This window comes from Dryas octopetala, chromosome 5 (assembly GCF_963921425.1).
Source record: "Dryas octopetala chromosome 5, drDryOcto1.1, whole genome shotgun sequence".
Lineage (NCBI taxonomy): Eukaryota > Viridiplantae > Streptophyta > Magnoliopsida > Rosales > Rosaceae > Dryas > Dryas octopetala.
The window spans coordinates 21,920,291-21,937,925 of record NC_141370.1 but is presented as its reverse complement, the minus strand read 5'-3'; the positions used below and the strand labels follow the sequence as shown (position 1 = coordinate 21,937,925).

Here is a 17,635-nt window from a genome sequence, read left to right as displayed (position 1 = left end):
TCATAATTTATTGTCTCATTTTTTTTCATTATATATTTATATGAGCTAACCTCAAGAATTTCTGAAAAAATTTGATTCAATCTAAATTGGATTAGATTTTTGAATTTAAAAAACAATAACGAATTTCATGTGAAAATCTAGACCAAATCATGTAATAGATAACAGGGTGTTTAAAATGTAAAATAAGAATTCTCTCAAAAAAAAAAAAAATGTAAAATAAGAAGAAAAAACAGATTAAAAAAAAAAGGAGGAAGCCACGTCGTTGGATAGCATGATACACGCGTCGAGTAGTGGTGGTATCCACGTCACAAGAGAGCTGACAAGTGCCAAGTCGGTCTGTGAAATCCCAGCTGCTGAAGGAAGCCAGTACCAAACAGAAAGTGTAACGAACAAAAACAATCGCATCATCAATCAATCGCATCATCAACTTCTTCGACAATCTAATTCGCAGACAAAATTTCAAAACCCAGCCAACACACCAAAGAATCCCAAATTCATTTCTTACCAAATTCCTCATTTCAACGTTACATTTTTAACGTTAAAATTCCATTTAAACATTAGACGAGTGTTTGGAAGGCAGAGGTGGCGATGCTGCGCAAATTGTTCTTTCGGAAGCCGCCCGATGGACTCTTCGAGATCTGTGAGCGAGTTTACGGTGCGTTTCTTCATTTGTTTATTCTGCTTTTAAATTCGACCTTTATTTATTATTTATTATTTATTATTTATTATTTTATTTTTTTATTTTTTTCTGTTTTCGTGTATGGAAATGATAGAAATTTGTGATTGCATGTGTGTGTATGTAAAGTCCGGTTTGGCAGTGGCTGCATTGTGTGCTTCATTGAGTGTCAATTAGAAATTCGGCTGTGTTGTTCAGTTGATTGAGCTCCGTTTGGTAGCTTAGAAAATGGGAAAATGGTTTCCCAGAAAATTTAGGAATGCCCCTTGATAGTATTTTTCTTGTTAATCTATTGAGGAATGAGGAAACAATGAAGAACATTTAATAGAACCTAAAACTTTTACTCTAAGCAGCCAAGCAAAAAGCTGATACACTGAGGCAGGAAGTTTAAGACTTGTAAAACTATATTTAGTACTTGTTGCATAGTGGTGAAAAACAGATGATTAACGGGATGTCAATTTTCTAAAATGATTGAATGTGGATGAGTAATTAGGTTGCTTTAACACTAGCTAATTGCATAAGAATCTTACAGCGATGTAATCTTATGTGATAGCATCAGTGTAACTGTGTAAGGAGAAATGTTGGACTTCTTTTAAAGAGTTGTGGTTACGGCTTAAGCATAAAATATGAACATAACCAGCTAGTTATTTTCTCTTTAGTTTTTCTTTTCAATGACTGATACTCGTCTACATATAGTTTTTGATTGCTGCTTCACTACCGACGCTTGGAAGGACAAAGAGTATAAGGTTTACATAGGTGGGATAGTTGGTCAACTCCATGATCACTTACCTGATGCTTCATTCTTGGTGTTCAATTTTCACGATGGAGTGGCACAAAGCCAGATGGCCAACATCTTGTCTGAGTATGATATGACCATAATGGATTACCCTCGACACTTTGAAGGTTGTCCGGTGCTCACAATGGAGTTGATCCATCACTTTCTTAGATCAAGTGAAAGTTGGCTAGCGCTTGGGCAGAATAACGTGCTGTTGATGCACTGTGAACGTGGAGGTTGGCCTGTTTTGGCTTTCATGCTGTCTGCTCTCTTGCTTTACAGGAAACAGTTTAGTGGAGAGCAGAGGACACTGGACATGGTTTACAGGCAGGCTCCCCCTGAGCTTTTGCATTTGTTATCACCACTAAATCCAATCCCTTCGCAACTGAGGTATCTACAGTATGTATCGAGGAGGAATGTAGCCATAGAATGGCCTCCTCTGGATCGAGCGCTTACCTTGGACTGCGTCATTTTTAGATTTATTCCTAATTTTGATGGGGAGGGTGGTTGCCGTCCTATATTTCGCATATATGGACAGGACCCTTTTCTTGTTAATGATCGAACTCCCAGAGTCTTATACTCAACCCCAAAAAAAAGCAAAACCATCCGAGCTTACAAGCAGGTAATATCCTACTCTCTTGATTTCACATGTCAGTTTTTCCTTTTATTTTGATTTTTTAAAACCCCTTCTATTACGTTGCAGGCAGAATGTGAACTGGTTAAAATTGACATTAATTGCCATATTCAAGGTGATGTTGTGGTTGAGTGCATTAGCTTAAGTGATGACATGGAGCACGAAGAGATGATGTTCCGTATCATGTTTAATACAGCCTTTATTAGGTCTAATATATTGATGCTCAACCATGATGAAATCGACATGTTGTGGGATGCTAAGGAACAATTTCCGAAGAATTTCAGAGTAGAGGTATTTCTCGGCTTCTTTTGATTACTTGTTACTGTTCTGTTTGTTTATTCCTGACAGGTTGTTTGGCTGCCATATGGTTGAAGATCATTTTTTCAGAGATGGATGCTGTCACATCCATTATTCTGGGTGGTATGTCATGCTTTGAGGATAAGGAGGGCCTTCCAATGGAAGCATTTTCTCAAGTTCAAGAGTTCTTTAGCCATGTGGATTGGTTAGATCCCAAGGCAGATGCCGCAGCACTGAATGTGCTACAACAGATTGGTGCTTCAAATATTGCCCACGAAAAGTTGGACTGTGATACTTCCCAGAGTGCAGGGAATGATGCGCAGGAAACAAGTCCACGATATATACAAAGGAAAAAGAAACCCTTGAATTTGGAAAATAATTTTAAGAACTTTCTATCCTCCGCCGAGGTGCAGTCAGTGGCCTCACCGATGCAATCTCCAGACACCACTGTGAGTAAGCAGGAAGCTAAACCTCAAGACATTCATTCTGCACTACAGCCATCCAACCAATGTGATTCAGTGTGCCAGAAGATGCCCCAACCTTCTCAGTTAACCCCAGTGGAAGCATTCGCTCAGGTCCAAAAGATATTTAGCAATGTGACCTCACCTATGCAATCTCCAGATACCACTGTGAGTAAACAGGAAGCTAAACCTCAAGACATTCATACTGCACTTCGGCCGCCCAATCAATATGATTCAGTGTGCCACCAGAAGCCCCAACCTTCTCAGTCAACCCCAGTGGAAGCATTCGCTCAGGTTCAAAAGATCTTTAGCAATGTGACCTCACCTATGCAATCTCCTGATACCAGTGTGAGTAAACAGGAAGCTAAACCTCAAGAAATTCATACTGCACTTCGGCCGCCCAATCAATATGATTCAGTGTGCCACCAGAAGCCCCAACCTTCTCAGTCAACCCCAATGGAAGCATTTGCTCAAGTTCAAGAGATCTTTAGCCATGTTGCCTCACCTATGCAATCCCCAGAAACCACAGTGAGTAAACAGGAAGCTAAACCTCAAGATATTCATACTGCACTTCAGCCACCCAATCAACGTGCAGAAGCCAAAAGTGCTTCAATTGCGCCACCAACACCTCCACCACCTCCTCCGCCGCGATCTTCTATGACAACTTCTCCTCCGCCACCACCCCCGCCACCACCATGTCATCCTTCAATTTCAAAACCTGAAGATTCTTCACTTTCCAAAGAGACTGAAACCTACTTACAGGATGGAACCCAGCCATCAATTAGTAGCCATCCAGCTTCCCCTAGGATGCCAATCTCAAGGACCATTTCTGGCAGTGTGTTGCCTGATCCACAATCCTCTCCTCCACATTCTGCAATTACTAAAACAAATCAGACACCTCCAACTCCTCCAACACCTCCAACACCGCCTCCTCCTCCAACACCTCCTTTGAAAGAGAACCTTGCTGCTAGTTCTGGACCACCGCCACCTCCACCTCCTCCTCTTCACTCAGGCAAATCTGGAGGCACTACAAGTTCATCTCCAGTGCCGCCAGCTCCACCTACTGCGCCCTCTGCCCCCCCTCCTCCAGCTCCTTTGGCTAAACGGGCTTCGAAGGCAGGAATTCCTGGACCACCAGTCAGTTCCCCTGGTAGTGCAAAAGGACGTCTTTCACGTACCATAAGCTCAAAGAATAATAATTCAAAGAAACTGAAGCCATTGCACTGGTTGAAATTATCGAGAGCAGTTCAAGGAAGCTTATGGGCTGAGGCGCAAAAGTCTGGTGAAGCCTCCAAGTATGAACTAACTTGCTAGAAGAGAAGATCAATGTCATGTGATGGATCAATTTTGCATCATCTTGACTCTGATATGTTTTCATTTATTTTATTGAGATAGGGCTCCAGAGATTGACATGTCAGAGCTTGAGAGTCTTTTCTCTGCGGCAGTTCCAACTTCAACGCATGGGAAGAAATCAACTACACATGGTTCAGTTGCACCTAAATCTGATAAAGTCCAACTGGTAATTTTTTTTTTTCAACTCTCAGTTGATGCACAGCATGATTGCTTTTGTTGATTTTGTTACTCCTGTGGTTTATATTAATATTTATTTTTCTTTGTTGATCATGTAACTATTATGAATGGAAGCTAAGTGTTCTGTTTTCGTACTTGCATCTTAGTGTAGTTTGAAATCATTTTCACTATCTAAATTTTAGCATACAGTTGTGAAATCATATCTATATTTGATTTGTTCAATGCAGATTGACCACAGACGGGCATACAATTGTGAAATCATGCTTTCAAAGGTGAAAGTTCCATTGCATGAGTTAATGGTAAGCTTGATCATACTTCTACAAATGTGTAAACATTTGATTCTCTAAATCATTGTAGTTAAGATTTACTTCAGGTTAATTTTCAATCAACACAGAACTCAACTCAATAGATGTTTAATTGAATCTATACCATCTTAAACACCTGGACAAGCACAATGTTTGTGTACAGAAAAATTTAAAAAGGAAAGAGATTCCAACCACTGGATTATAAATTCATTACGGGCCTGATGTCTAACCAACATTTAGATGAAAATGGTTGAATGACTAACAACATGGGCATGGATTATGGTGGGGAATTGATGGTGGTCTTAAAGGTTTCTGGCATGTTTTTTCTTTATTTTATCCCATTCCTTTGCTGTGGTGTCATACTTCAACTATTTTTCACATTTGTTGGGACTCGAACCTTATTTTGTGCAAGTTGCAATAGAAATTTTTATTCATACAGGTGCAGTTTGCGGTCCATGTTTATTGATTATACTGTCTTTGAATTTATTGCTTCCAAAATGGTGCTACTTCCACTCAACTTCTTCATTTCTCTACTACTAATGAATCTGGTGCCAATTGACTGTAGCATGTATGTCTTCTTAACATTACAAAAGAGCGTCTGAACCACATAGCTGTGCTGTAATTCTTAACAAGCTTCCTTTCAGTCTTCATGCAATATTTTTCAGTATTTGAATTATGTAGTCTGAGAAGCATTGCATGGTAAGGGGTTATTTCATCACGTTACTAGTTATCCTTATCAGTTATGCCTTCTTCTGTAACGTTGACAGAAGTCAGTGCTTGCCCTGGAAGATTCAGCACTAGATGTTGATCAAGTTGAGAACCTTATAAAGTTTTGTCCAACAAAAGAGGAGATGGAACTACTTAAGGTGGGTCAACAAACTGTTACTAAAGATAAAAGGTTTACCTTTTCTTTTCAAGTTTATAATTTCATTTATATTTTATGTTCAGGGCTATACTGGAGATAAGGAGAAGTTAGGAAAATGTGAACAGGTTTGGAGGATGCTATTCTTGCATTTTGTTTGTTGATCTTGGAATCTAAGTCATTTTATTGATTTTTAAATGTTGATGACAGTTCCTCTTAGAGTTGATGCAAGTACCTCGAGTGGAATCTAAGCTCAGAGTTTTTTCATTCAAAATACAATTCCGTTCCCAGGTGAAATAGCATATTTGTCAGCTTAGTTGTTATATTGTTTGGGTTTTATGTTAATATTTATGGTGCCACATAATTGCCATGTAGGTTTCTGACCTTAGAAATAGCCTGAATGTTGTGAACTCTGCAGCAGAAGAGGCAAGTTACTCCTTTTTCCTCTCAATCATTTATGGTAATCATTCAAAGATTACTGAATCTCATTTGTCTTACTACCTATGCTCCTTATCAGATCAGGAATTCTAGCAAATTAAAAAGAATTATGCAGACAATTCTTTCATTAGGAAATGCTTTGAACCAGGGAACAGCTCGGGGTAAGTTGAAACTAATTTGAATTGTTATTAGCATTATGCAATACCATATATATCATCTTTATATATACAAAGAAGAGGCAGCAAAGTTCCCTATAATAACTTTAATCAGAAATAAAGAATTTTAATCACATACTTGAGAGACAGGCAAAGGGACAAACACTCATACCTTCATACATACATGTTTGTCTTTATGGACATGGAAATTACTTTTGTATATGGGTTTCAGACACAGCAGCTTCCAAGAACTTAGACTTGTCTGTCTGTGTTTCTTTTGAGTTCATGCAGAGGGATCACAGACAGAAGACAGTCATGAAATAAGACCAATAGTATTGTGGAAGTTCCTTTACAAAAATGCACAATACCTTTAAGCAGTTCTTCAATAATCCATAAGCAAGTCATAAACCATGTTTCTTTAATTCTAATTAAAACTGTTCTGGAAATTAGCCTGCAAAACTAATTAAAACTAATTGCAACCTTGTTGCACTGCCCAGTGAGTTTTAGTTGTTGTCTGGTCACTACTAATGAATTAATTAGCAACATGCATATATCCATATCATGAAGTGATACCCTATCAGTTCCGGGATATGTGGAACCATAGAACATTAGACACATACCTTCTAAATATATATATATATATATATATATATTTTTTTTTTTTCTGTGGGGCAGAGGAGTTGGGGTTTGAGTGCCTAATCTAATCTCTTAAGCTGAGATCAGCTGAGTGCTTTCTTATATAACAACTGAGCTGCTCCTCCTCATACTCTTTTTTTTCTCTAAAAAACAATCTTAATTTGTGGACTGTAAGCAACAGATTTTTGGGCTATACTTTCAATACTTCGTTTGTATCCGGGCTTATATCCATTCATATTTCATGTGAAGGGATCTTCTACGTTATCATTCTCTGGAACCTTACATATGACGCATGCAACAGACTTATGCTGCTGATTAGTGTAACTAATTTCATTCCTTCTAATTGAGTCTGATAGTTGATATTATATTTTAGGTTCTGCTATCGGATTTAGGCTGGATAGCCTTCTTAAACTCATTGAGACTCGCGCAAGGAACAACAAGATGACTCTCATGCACTATCTTTGTAAGGTACAATTTGCTACCTATTTGTATGGATTATCTTTGTAAGACCATGTGCTTTTATTGTTATGTTCTCATTAAATGATTTTTGAGTATTACTACATAAAATATTCAACAGTTCAAAGTATATACTCAACTGTGTTGTAGTCTGATGCTTGCATAAACATAACCTTGTTATAAGAAAGTTTTCTGTAGACTATTTTTTCTGAAGAATTGCCCATCGATTGCTTGGTTCTTAAAGTGGAAATATAATCAGGTGGAAACGCATAGCGTGTTTAAGAGAATCATCTACTGTAGACAAGCTTAAAGGAAGCTGAAATGCTTAGCGAGCTTCCTACATTGTGTGTGTGTGTGGGGGGGGGGGGGGGTGAGTTGGGGTTATTTTTGTGTTTTCAATTGCCAGTTTCAATCTAAAAACTAGTATTATTTGTTGTTTTTGTGCCCAGTTGATGGCTTCTTATGTTTGAATGCTAGTATTTTGTGCAACAAATTGTGCTGTTTTATTCTTAAGTCTTTTTAGTGATGAATCTTGTGGCTTCTAGTGGGCATAGGATTGGCACCGACCACTGAGGTTGCACTTTCGTTGCCCAACGTCTATAGTAACCTCTAGATATATAGATGGCTTCTAGACTCCTTTGGCTTTCGTTCTTCGCTTCAAGATTTGGTATTCAATTAAGTTACCTTTAAAATTATAGTCATCATAATTGCTGAAAAAGGGTTGAATTTCCATAGTACCTGATTCTACTCATCTGATTTTATGAAACCTCATGAGGGGATGAGAGATACCAAAGTGGATTACTATTAAGTGTGATATTGGGTCTCTCCAAACTATCTTGGAGTGAATTGTTGAAATGTTTGTTCAATATATGCTGCATACTACTCTGTTCCAGTTCTGGCCTTGTATAGTCTTAGGATACCAATATCTTCAACGATGAATCTAACATGATGGAGGGAAGTTTCCAGAGCTCTGAGAGACATTTCTTCAGTTTTGTTTTCCTATCATCCATAGGAGCAAAATCTTGTCTGTTTGAATGTACTTATTAATATTTATTACTGGTTTGTCATGTTCAATTTTGCTTGATAAGCTGTAGGTACTCTCCGACCAACTACCAGAGGTTCTAGATTTTTCTAAAGACCTGGCCAGCTTAGAACCTGCATCAAAGGTATTCTTTGTGTCTGGTCCATAATTTTCAGGGATTTATTTGGCATCTATTGACTCTACATTTTGATGCGCTACCAGATACAATTAAAATTTTTGGCAGAGGAAATGCAAGCTGTAAGTAAAGGATTGGAGAAAGTTGTGCAGGAATTATCCACATCTGAAAATGATGGTCCTATATCAGAGGATTTCCGTAAGGTATTTATACCCATTAGCTAACATTTCATCTTGGTAAAGAAATCCGTTCTGAAACCCACCCACCCAATCCCCTTCCCCTGAAAAGGAAAAGAGTTTACTTCTACTGGGTACAAAATTATGTGTAAGGGATCTCAATTTACTTCTGCTGGGTACAAAATTAAAGTGAAAAATAGTACAAGGAATGAAAATGATAGTTAATAAAGAGGCACATTGTTGCAAATTAACTCTCTGTGGATTGCAAATAATGAAGCTTCTCTTTCAGTGAGCTAGTTTGAGATCATTTATATCGCTGCACTATCTAGGTGGATACAGCAGTTATAATATTTAATTGACTAGAACACTTGTAGCAAACGGTTAGATTTGGATGATGTCATTGCATTGATAATGATGATATGTATATCTTAGAATTCTTGTGATGTGATTCAACTGTCATAGAATTTATAGCTCATCATTCAGGTTTTGACTTGTCTTTTTTCTCATGACCTTCAGACTCTGAAGGAGTTTCTCCGTTTTGCTGAATCTGAAGTGAGGTCTCTGGCTTCACTATATTCTACCGTTGTAAGTCTTGCTTTGTGGAGTGTTGTTTCAAGCTTTTATAGTATTGGATAGAGTATTCTTTACATGGAGCTGAATGTTTTACAGGGTAGAAATGTGGATGCATTGATTCTTTATTTTGGAGAAGATCCTGCTCGCTGCCCATTTGAACAAGGTATTCACTGAAATTTGACCTGGTGTATGAGACCTTCCATTCCTTCATATTCAGGCTGGACATCTCCTTTGTCATTTGATGTCATCACTTCTGTATCATATTACTTTCTGAATGAGGGATGTTGTCTTCTCTGCCGTCCTCGTATATGCCTCCAGAACAAGTTAAAAATACCCTATGTGCTGCTGCTTTTTTATTTTAATCAGTGGAGGCCATGTTTGTGGTGGTTTGTCGACTCATGAAAAATAAATAATTATGTTCGTTTGGTTTGCTTAATATGAAGTAGTCAGCATGAATTGAGCCAAATTGCGCACAGCTCTTTTCATTACGTGCTACCTTTCTAACCATTTCAATTTACTGCTGCAGTTATTTCAACTTTGCTCAACTTTGTCAGAATGTTCGTCAAAGCCCATGATGAAAATTGCAAGCAGGTTGAGCTTGAACTGAAGAAAGCAGCAGAAAGTGAAAAGCACAAGACAGGTGCTTCAAAGGATTCTGAAAGATTGTTACAAAATCCAATCCGGAGTAGCAATGTCAAATGATTAGTTTCTAAATGTGACATGCTCGTTTTTTTGGCCAAAAGTATAATATGAAAATGAGATCGAGCAGAATTCTTTTTTTTTTTTTTTTTTTCCTTCTCTTCTTTTTTTGTTTTTTTTCCCTTTACATCGCTAAGTGGGCAAAGATTTTGATCATTGATATTGGAATAGAATGTAAATTAGCTAGATTGTATTTGGATCTGAGATGTAGGTATGGAGTTGTGAAATGAGAATATGCTGCTACAAGGCTGATTTTGTGTTTGGGCAAATGTTTATTCCTCAGTTTTGTATTACCCACCTGTACTATCTTACTAATGTGAATTTAGCAATACTGGACCAAATGTGGCATAAAGTTTCCACAATGCCATTCTTCAGTAGGCAATTTGTACAATATCCATGCCAATTTCTTTAGGGATTTTTGTGGTGTTTCCATTATATTTTGAGTCATTTTCATAATTAAAGGGTGGAATGTACATTTGGGGGAATAATAAATTATTGAGAAGCATAAACTCACCCAACCACAAGATTTATTACATGATCAGTGTCCAAGCATACATGTGCTTAACTCACTAAGTACATGGTAGGGAAGCTTGTGTGTTTGGTGTGCCTGGTTACAAGTCATTTTCTACATTGCACCTAATACGGGCACTCACAAATTGTATATTAACAGCATACTGAGGGCTTTGAACGTTGGTTGTTTCACTAATTTATTTGCAGCATAACCATCACATTTCAGTATAAAATATTGAGAAGTAGCAAATCTTACGCAAATGTCCACTTATTGGGATCCTTAAGTTATCGTTTTTAAATCAAGGTCCCATGCAATTACCAGAAGAACCAAAACCATCTTAACGTGCTACTTTTAATAACAATTAAGATGTGATGGTTGACCAGTTCGGTTCTACTATTACCGATGTTCCATCCACCTATGTTAAACTAACACTTGTTTGTTGGGGTTGGTCGCTGTTTGACCTCTAACTCATACCTAGAACTCAATTAGGATCTTGGAGTCTGTGAGATGGCTTTTATTATATTATCAAATTCAGGAGCAAACAATCACAATGCTGATACAGTTAAAAAAAGTTAGCTGTAGACATTATATTATTTGCAAAATATGATACTATTCTATGTACAACTATCGAAGTAGAGGCATAAGCGAGTTATAAGAAGATTGTGACATAACATTTGGATATTGGGGACTGACCAAAGTCACCAAACTAGTCATTTTCTGGGTTAAGGATTGCACCAACACTAACAACTATACAAGTCAAGTAAAGTGGTTAGGTGGCTCTTTCTTTTTCTTTTTTGTCTGAGAAACAAAACCCAGATTTTTCAGACCAAAAAGAAAAAAAAACCCAGATTTACAGACATTGGTTGTATTCTTTGAGTATTAAAAAACAACAATTAGAAGTGATAAAAAAGTTTGGTTTGGTCGAAAAGAATAGTATAAAAATGTTATGGGATCAGGGTAGGCACGTTGGGTTTGGGTGGTAGACTAATTACAATGTCGGGAACAGTATGTCTTGTATATCGAGCAAATCACGTGCCCGCAACGTTACAAAGTTGCTCACTATTCTCATAATTTACATATGACTTGATTCCCTTCTCTTTCAATCCCAATACCATATGAAATGGAAATTAACATTCATTTTATATATCCTTTATTTTATTTTTTTGTGATCAAATTCAAATCCCAGAGTCTGACGTCCCGGTCGAGCCTCCTCCTCTCAAATATGTAATTTTATTTTCATAAATTAGGCTGCCCAAAAAAAAAAATAAGATGGGTAATTAAAATCAAATTGGTAGTAGTAATTAGTAAAAACTGCAGTTGTTTGTGTCGGTGGGAGTTTTCTTTTTCTTCTTTTTTGTCCCATTTTTGGACCCATCGGTGGCAGTTGGGTTGAAAGTTGAAAGTTGAAACTCCAACTTGTCGCCGTCTGCCTGCAGCACTACACGTATACTTTGGGCTCACATGCCGATTCCAAAATCTAGTGGGCCACCCAAATTTATATATACTCATATGAATTAAATCATAAATAAAGACTCCTTGGCCAAAAAAAAAATCATAAATAAAGACTCATATGAATCAAATCATAAATAAAGACTCATTTGTATAATTTAGTGACTCTTTTAAATGTATTTCAATGAGATTCTGATTAATTATCTATATTAAATTTTAATCTAATAACTAAGAAATATGATTGAAGAATTTTCGTACATACATATAGTCTCCTATTTTTATACAAAAGCAACATTACATTGACCATGTATTCATAATTTGTGCGACAATTATTGTGCACGTATCAACATTATTAATCTTTGTATACGATTCATGTTGGTGTTGGATTCCATATCCCCATCACTTCAGTGAGTCAAAATCTCATATGCAAAAACTCAAAAGCATTCCCATATTGTCCCATGGACTTGTCTTTTCACAATATTTGAAAAATTAATTTGCACATACTGTTTGAGTGTTTGTCCTCACTCCTTAGTTTAATGCAGCAATTTAAGTACTCATAATCAAGATTTCAGCATTGTCCAACACAACATTGAAGGGAAAGGGGGATCCAAGTTTGTATGGTTATAATGCAATAAGATCATAATGCAACCCCAAATCAATAATTAAGCAGTTCATTTGCCTTTTGTTATTGGGTGGGGGTCACACTAGCTATTAGGCAAATAATGCAAAGATTTATGCAGCATAGTATTGACTTGCATTAAAATGTGAAGTAATTGTTTATCCATTGATAAACAACCCTTCCTAGTTATTAGACCGAGATTTAATGCTAAGAGGTTAACGGTTGCTCATATCAAGTAATGTCAAAGGATCAACATGTGTGAAGCTTCCTCAACTTAGCATCATCACCTTTTGGCCTTTTTATCCAAAGAGAAAAAAGAAAAAGGGAAAAGAAACAAACCATGCCATAATTTATGAGGCACAAATCAATAGGCTCACGGTAACATCTTCAATACAAAAGCAAGAAGTTTTTGCCACTTTTATTACGGCATTGGATGTGTCATGTGTGGAGGAGCTTGGCCACCAAACCCCCAGTACCTGAAACACTATTGCCACCACCACAATTCACCATATGCTTCCAAACTCCACCTCTCTCTCTCTCTCTCTCTCTCTCTCTCTCTCTCTCTCTCTCTCTCTCTCACACACACACACAGTCTCAGTCTCTCTCCCCCTCTAAAATTAGGAAGTGTGTCTCCATTTGCATGTGAGATCAATGACTTTTGCCTTTTGGTGTTGCCTCGGTCACATTGTTCATGGTGATCCTCCAATCTATATATCATATATGTATGCAAAAGTTGAAGGCTTAAGGGAATCAATACCACCCAAAAAAGAGCAAAAGAGATCCATCCTTAACACACCCCTAATCATTCAACCCCACCATATTTATCTCTCGCTTTTCCACTTTACTTTATAAGTCACACTCACACTCACAGTCTCACACAGAACAGACACACACCCAACAAAAAATAAATAAAAGAACCAACCCAGTGACTCAGTGAACCAGTCCCTTACAAGTTACAACTAATTATCAGCAATTCAGCACTCTCTGCTTTCAATTGCTTTCCGAAGGCAAAGGGATCCTAATGTTTCACACCCCACTAACCGCCATTTCTTCTGCCTAAAGCTTTTTCTATCCATTGGTACCCACCTATGCCCCATTGTACTCATTGCAAGAGAAAGAATTTCAAAGATAAAAAGCAATGGACGTGGGTAGAAGGAGAGAGGGGTTAAAGAGTGGTGTGGTTGCAGGGTCAGTGTGGGAGAGCAGGATGAAGATTGATGAAGTTAAAGGTGGGATTAAGGTCTTCAATGGTGAGGAGAATTCTGAAGAGACTAGTAGTAATAATGGGGCTGCTGGAACTCCTCGTACAAGGTCGAGGAGAAATCAAGCTGGTGGTACTGGTGGTGGAGCAGTGAGTACTGGCAAGAGAAAAACTTGGAAATCCGACACCATTGAAGGTTTTGAGAAGAACCCAATTCAGATAGCCAAAGGAAAAACCGAGTCTTTGAAGAATTCTAATGAACAGGGCAAGGAACTGAGTGTCTCTGTTGATGGGATCAAGAAGAGCCCAATTCAGGTGAGGAGGCTTAGATCTGAGGGAAGCAAGGAGATTGGTGTTGTTTCTGATAAAACTGAGAGAAGCGCAGTTGGGAATAGGAAGCCAAAGCTCGAATTGCTGAAAAGTTCTAGTGATTTGGGCAAGGATGGTGGTGAAGCAAATGAGGGAATTGAGAGGAATTCAGCTCAGTTAAGGAAGGTGAAATCAGAGTCAAGTGGTGTTTCTGGTAATGCAATTCAGTTGAGGAAGGCGAAATCGGAGTCGAATAAGGTCTTGGATGATGAATTTGATAAGAGAATTGATAAGTCTGTTGAGGTAATTGAGAAAAGCCCAGTTGACATTGAAAACACTGGATCTGATGAGAATTGCAAGGAGTTCGGTGTGTGCCAAGAAATGGTCATTTCAGGCAGTGTGAGCAATGTGGATGTGCTCAAATCTGCTCCAAAACCATTGGTGGATGATGGTGGTGATCAAGGTGGTGATGAAGAAGATGATGGAGATGAATTGGAGGAAGAGGTGGATGAGGAAATTGAGGTTGATGAAATTGAAAAGAAAAGCCTTGATATCAAGGAAATCAATGCACCAGTAGAAGAGAAATTAACAAAGGTTGTGAATGAAAAGAAGGTAGTCAATGAAGTGAAGAAGCTTCACTTTGAGCGCAGAGAAGTGAAGAAGCTTCACCAGGTTCATCAAAGGCCAGAACCCATCTCCTTAAATGTGAAAAAACAATCTCCTGTAATAAAACGTGCAACAGTTCATTCAAATGTCCCTAAATATACTTCATGTAAGTTCTTTTTTTTTTTTTCTTTTAAGTTCTGATGCTGCATTCTTTTTAGTGAATGGGTTTGTTGAGGTTTTTCTTGACTGTTTGTTTGAATTAGTTGCAGCTTCAAACGAGTGTCATAGCAGCTTCGCAGAAACGCATAGCAGATTGCAAAGTTTAGGTGAATTTTCATTCCTAATTTACCGAATTGTAACTTCTGCTGTAAAATTATTTCAATTCTGGCATTCATTAATTTTTTTGTTCTTGTTATTTTCTCAGTGGATTTAATAATGTGGAAAGACATATCAAGATCGGTTTTTGTGTTTGGAATTGGAACATTTATAATACTATCATCCTCCTACACAAAGGATATTAATATCAGGTCAGGTTTCAAATCCTTAGTAAAATATTCACACAGCTTGAATTCTGCATTTCCTACAGAGTGGCCTTCTGTTTCAGAAATTAAAGGTCCATCATCTAAAATCTGAATCTGTTTGATCCTTGCTCCTACAGCTTTATTACTGTCATATCCTATCTGGGTCTTGTTTATCTCGCTGCCATCTTCCTCTTTAAGTCCATTATCTGCAGGTAATGCTTTGCAGCTATTATGTATGAACATGTTTAATATTAGTATATATGTTACCAAATTGATCTCCTTCTGATTTTCTTTTGTTTTTCTGGAAATCTAATGTCAGGGGAGCTATTGAAATAGATAATGTAAACTATGTGGTGGGTGAAGAAGAAGCAATGTGGTTGCTAAAACTGGTCCTCCCTTACTTGAATGAGTTCCTGCTAAAGCTCAAAGCTTTGTTCTCTGGTGATCCTGCTACCACAATCAAGGTAAATTGGGTTTCCTTCTTTTATTCTTATCTTATATTTTTAATTTGTCAGCAGTGAGGAAGAAGATATTAAAAAGGATGTTGTGTTGTAACATTGGCAGTTGGCAGTCCTGCTCTTTGTTTTGGCCAGGTGTGGCAGCTCCATAACCATTTGGACCATGGCCAAAGTGGGTAAGTTCCATTTCATTATTTCAATTTAGTGTGTGTGTATATATATTTCCCAGAAAAAAAAAAAAGAAAAAAAAAAAGCCATATAATAATTCTTTCCCAGCAGCCAAGAGAGAGAGAGAGAGAGGGAGAGACAAGTGTGAAATTCTGAGTCTGAACTTTATGACTGACGCTTGGTTGTGCTAAAAATGGCAGGCTTTTTCGGAGTTTTCACCGTACCAAAAGTGTGCTCTTTGTATTCCACCCAGATAACTGTTTACGGTAAATTCATTCCTACAGTTAATTTCTGTGTCTTCTTTTATATGCATGCATGGTAGCTGTAGCACTTTTGTTTGACTATGAGCTGAGCAGAGCTCTTACAAAGCAGTGATGGTCTGATGGACATGAGCCCATTACCAAAACTTACCAACTACTGCTCTGCTACTAACTAGCTCATCATATAACGGCTCTATTGCAACTTTGATGATAGTGCGGATTTGATGGGGTCCCAAGTTTATAATTAATATAACCACCCTTTATATATTATGGTAGCGTCCCTAATTAATATTACAACTATACTATACATTATGAATAAACATTGAAACGAATTTATGGAGGGCCAGTCTTTGCAAACTGGACCCATTAGTCCAATACAGTTAGGCCACCTTTTGCTCTCCTACAATTGGACCAAATAATAGTAGTTAGGCCCACACGAAATAATACCACATAGGATCCACTATCATGGGGTGAAGCCCTTTTTGCTTTTGTCATTTTCACCTCCCTCTTGCACCTATGACCTAGAGTAAAATAAAAAGAAAATAATTAATAAAAGGAGCATAGGTGTGTTTGGTTAGTGGGCCACTTAAGGTGTGTGATGGGTTTATATATGCTGTGGACCCAGTTACATCTAAATATCTAAATGACCAATGGGTTTATGTTGTGGCCCATTAGCTAATTCAATTTCATTTATGTGAAGCCAAATTTTGGGTTCGACGGTTCCGGGATGCTTGGGACTCATGCACTCACAAGAAAGCCGTGACCGTTGCCATTTTTCTACTGGTTTGGAACCTTTCTTCAGTCGTGGCTCGCATTTGGGCAGGTAAACAAACACAGACAACCCGACCCGATTGATCATTTCAAACAATTTCATATATCCAAAATCATTGGCCTCTCTCTTTGTTATAACTATGAAATTGAACTACATATGTTGCAGCGTTTATATTGGTGGTGGCCTTCCGATACTACCAGCAGAAAATGGTCACAGATGAGTGGGTGGAAATGCAAGACGATATTCCACCACCTCAAGACACGTGGCATGTGCCCACTCAACCGGATCTTTCTAAACAAAAGAAAGGATTTTAATTTTCCCTTAATTTTATCATTATCATATGTATCATGTGCCAGTGTTGATGTCATCTCTTTTCCCATTTTTTTCTTTTTTCATATAGTGTTCTTTTTTACCTCCTTCACTGTAAATCGCTAAATATCTTTAATTAGGGACATTTATTGAACCTTTACTAACAAGTCTAGGACGACATTGTGAGTTTGTCACCAATAATTACTTCACATATATGTACTTTGTAGCTATCTTTTACAAATATAAAGGGAAATGCTTTATGCAAATTCAACTATCCATTGTTGTTGTCATTAATTAACATATGTTGCTAAGTTGCTAAACCTCCTTATATGTACATACTTTGATGGGGAAGATTATATATAGGTGCAACTCATGGAGTTGGAGCCTCTACTCCTAAATTCATTAGTGGTTACCTAACTTACCTCTACTCCAAACCAATCTTAACCTTAGTTGAACCAACTGAACTTCAACTTTAACCCAATTTTGTGTTTGGATCATCTAAATTGATTAAGCTGCACTGCACTGCACTATATTTAATCAGTTTAACATTTTTCTTTATTTTGGAGAATGAGAATTCATTCGAGTTTGATATATATTTGTGTAAATTTGTCACGTTATTGCG

The 17,635-nt window shown here is 37.5% G+C and overlaps 2 protein-coding genes across 6 annotated transcripts; both read left to right on the top strand.

The window, feature by feature from the left end:
* The first annotated feature begins 396 nt into the window (after nt 1–396).
* LOC147285789 (formin-like protein 18) lies at nt 397–10,091 on the top strand. 3 transcript variants are annotated; one of them, XM_086242919.1, is made up of 17 exons: nt 397–655; nt 1,373–2,073; nt 2,155–2,376; nt 2,460–4,138; nt 4,239–4,362; nt 4,601–4,672; nt 5,446–5,544; nt 5,627–5,668; nt 5,751–5,831; nt 5,916–5,966; nt 6,058–6,139; nt 7,143–7,237; nt 8,320–8,391; nt 8,469–8,585; nt 9,075–9,143; nt 9,228–9,294; nt 9,658–10,091. In XM_086242919.1, the coding sequence occupies exons 1-17, from the start codon at nt 589–591 to the stop codon at nt 9,831–9,833; spliced, it is 3,816 nt and encodes a 1,271-aa protein (XP_086099045.1). In that variant the 5' UTR covers nt 397–588; the 3' UTR covers nt 9,834–10,091. The 3 variants fall into 3 exon arrangements, 2 of the variants coding, with proteins under 2 accessions (XP_086099045.1, XP_086099046.1); XM_086242920.1 differs by lacking the exons at nt 8,320–8,391; nt 8,469–8,585; XR_015122257.1 differs by lacking the exons at nt 9,075–9,143; nt 9,228–9,294; nt 9,658–10,091 and having other exon boundaries at nt 8,314–8,391; nt 8,469–8,536.
* A 2,967-nt stretch (nt 10,092–13,058) lies between these two features.
* On the top strand, nt 13,059–17,258 carry LOC147285788 (Reticulon family protein). Of its 3 annotated transcripts, XM_086244312.1 has the most exons (10): nt 13,059–13,638; nt 13,807–14,691; nt 14,789–14,851; nt 14,950–15,052; nt 15,184–15,258; nt 15,366–15,510; nt 15,611–15,680; nt 15,873–15,938; nt 16,633–16,755; nt 16,870–17,258. In XM_086244312.1, the coding sequence occupies exons 1-10, from the start codon at nt 13,548–13,550 to the stop codon at nt 17,016–17,018; spliced, it is 1,770 nt and encodes a 589-aa protein (XP_086100438.1). In that variant the 5' UTR covers nt 13,059–13,547; the 3' UTR covers nt 17,019–17,258. The 3 variants fall into 3 exon arrangements, with proteins under 3 accessions (XP_086100438.1, XP_086100437.1, XP_086100436.1); XM_086244311.1 differs by having other exon boundaries at nt 13,059–14,691; nt 14,795–14,851; XM_086244310.1 differs by having other exon boundaries at nt 13,059–14,691.
* Nucleotides 17,259–17,635: the final 377 nt, after the last annotated feature.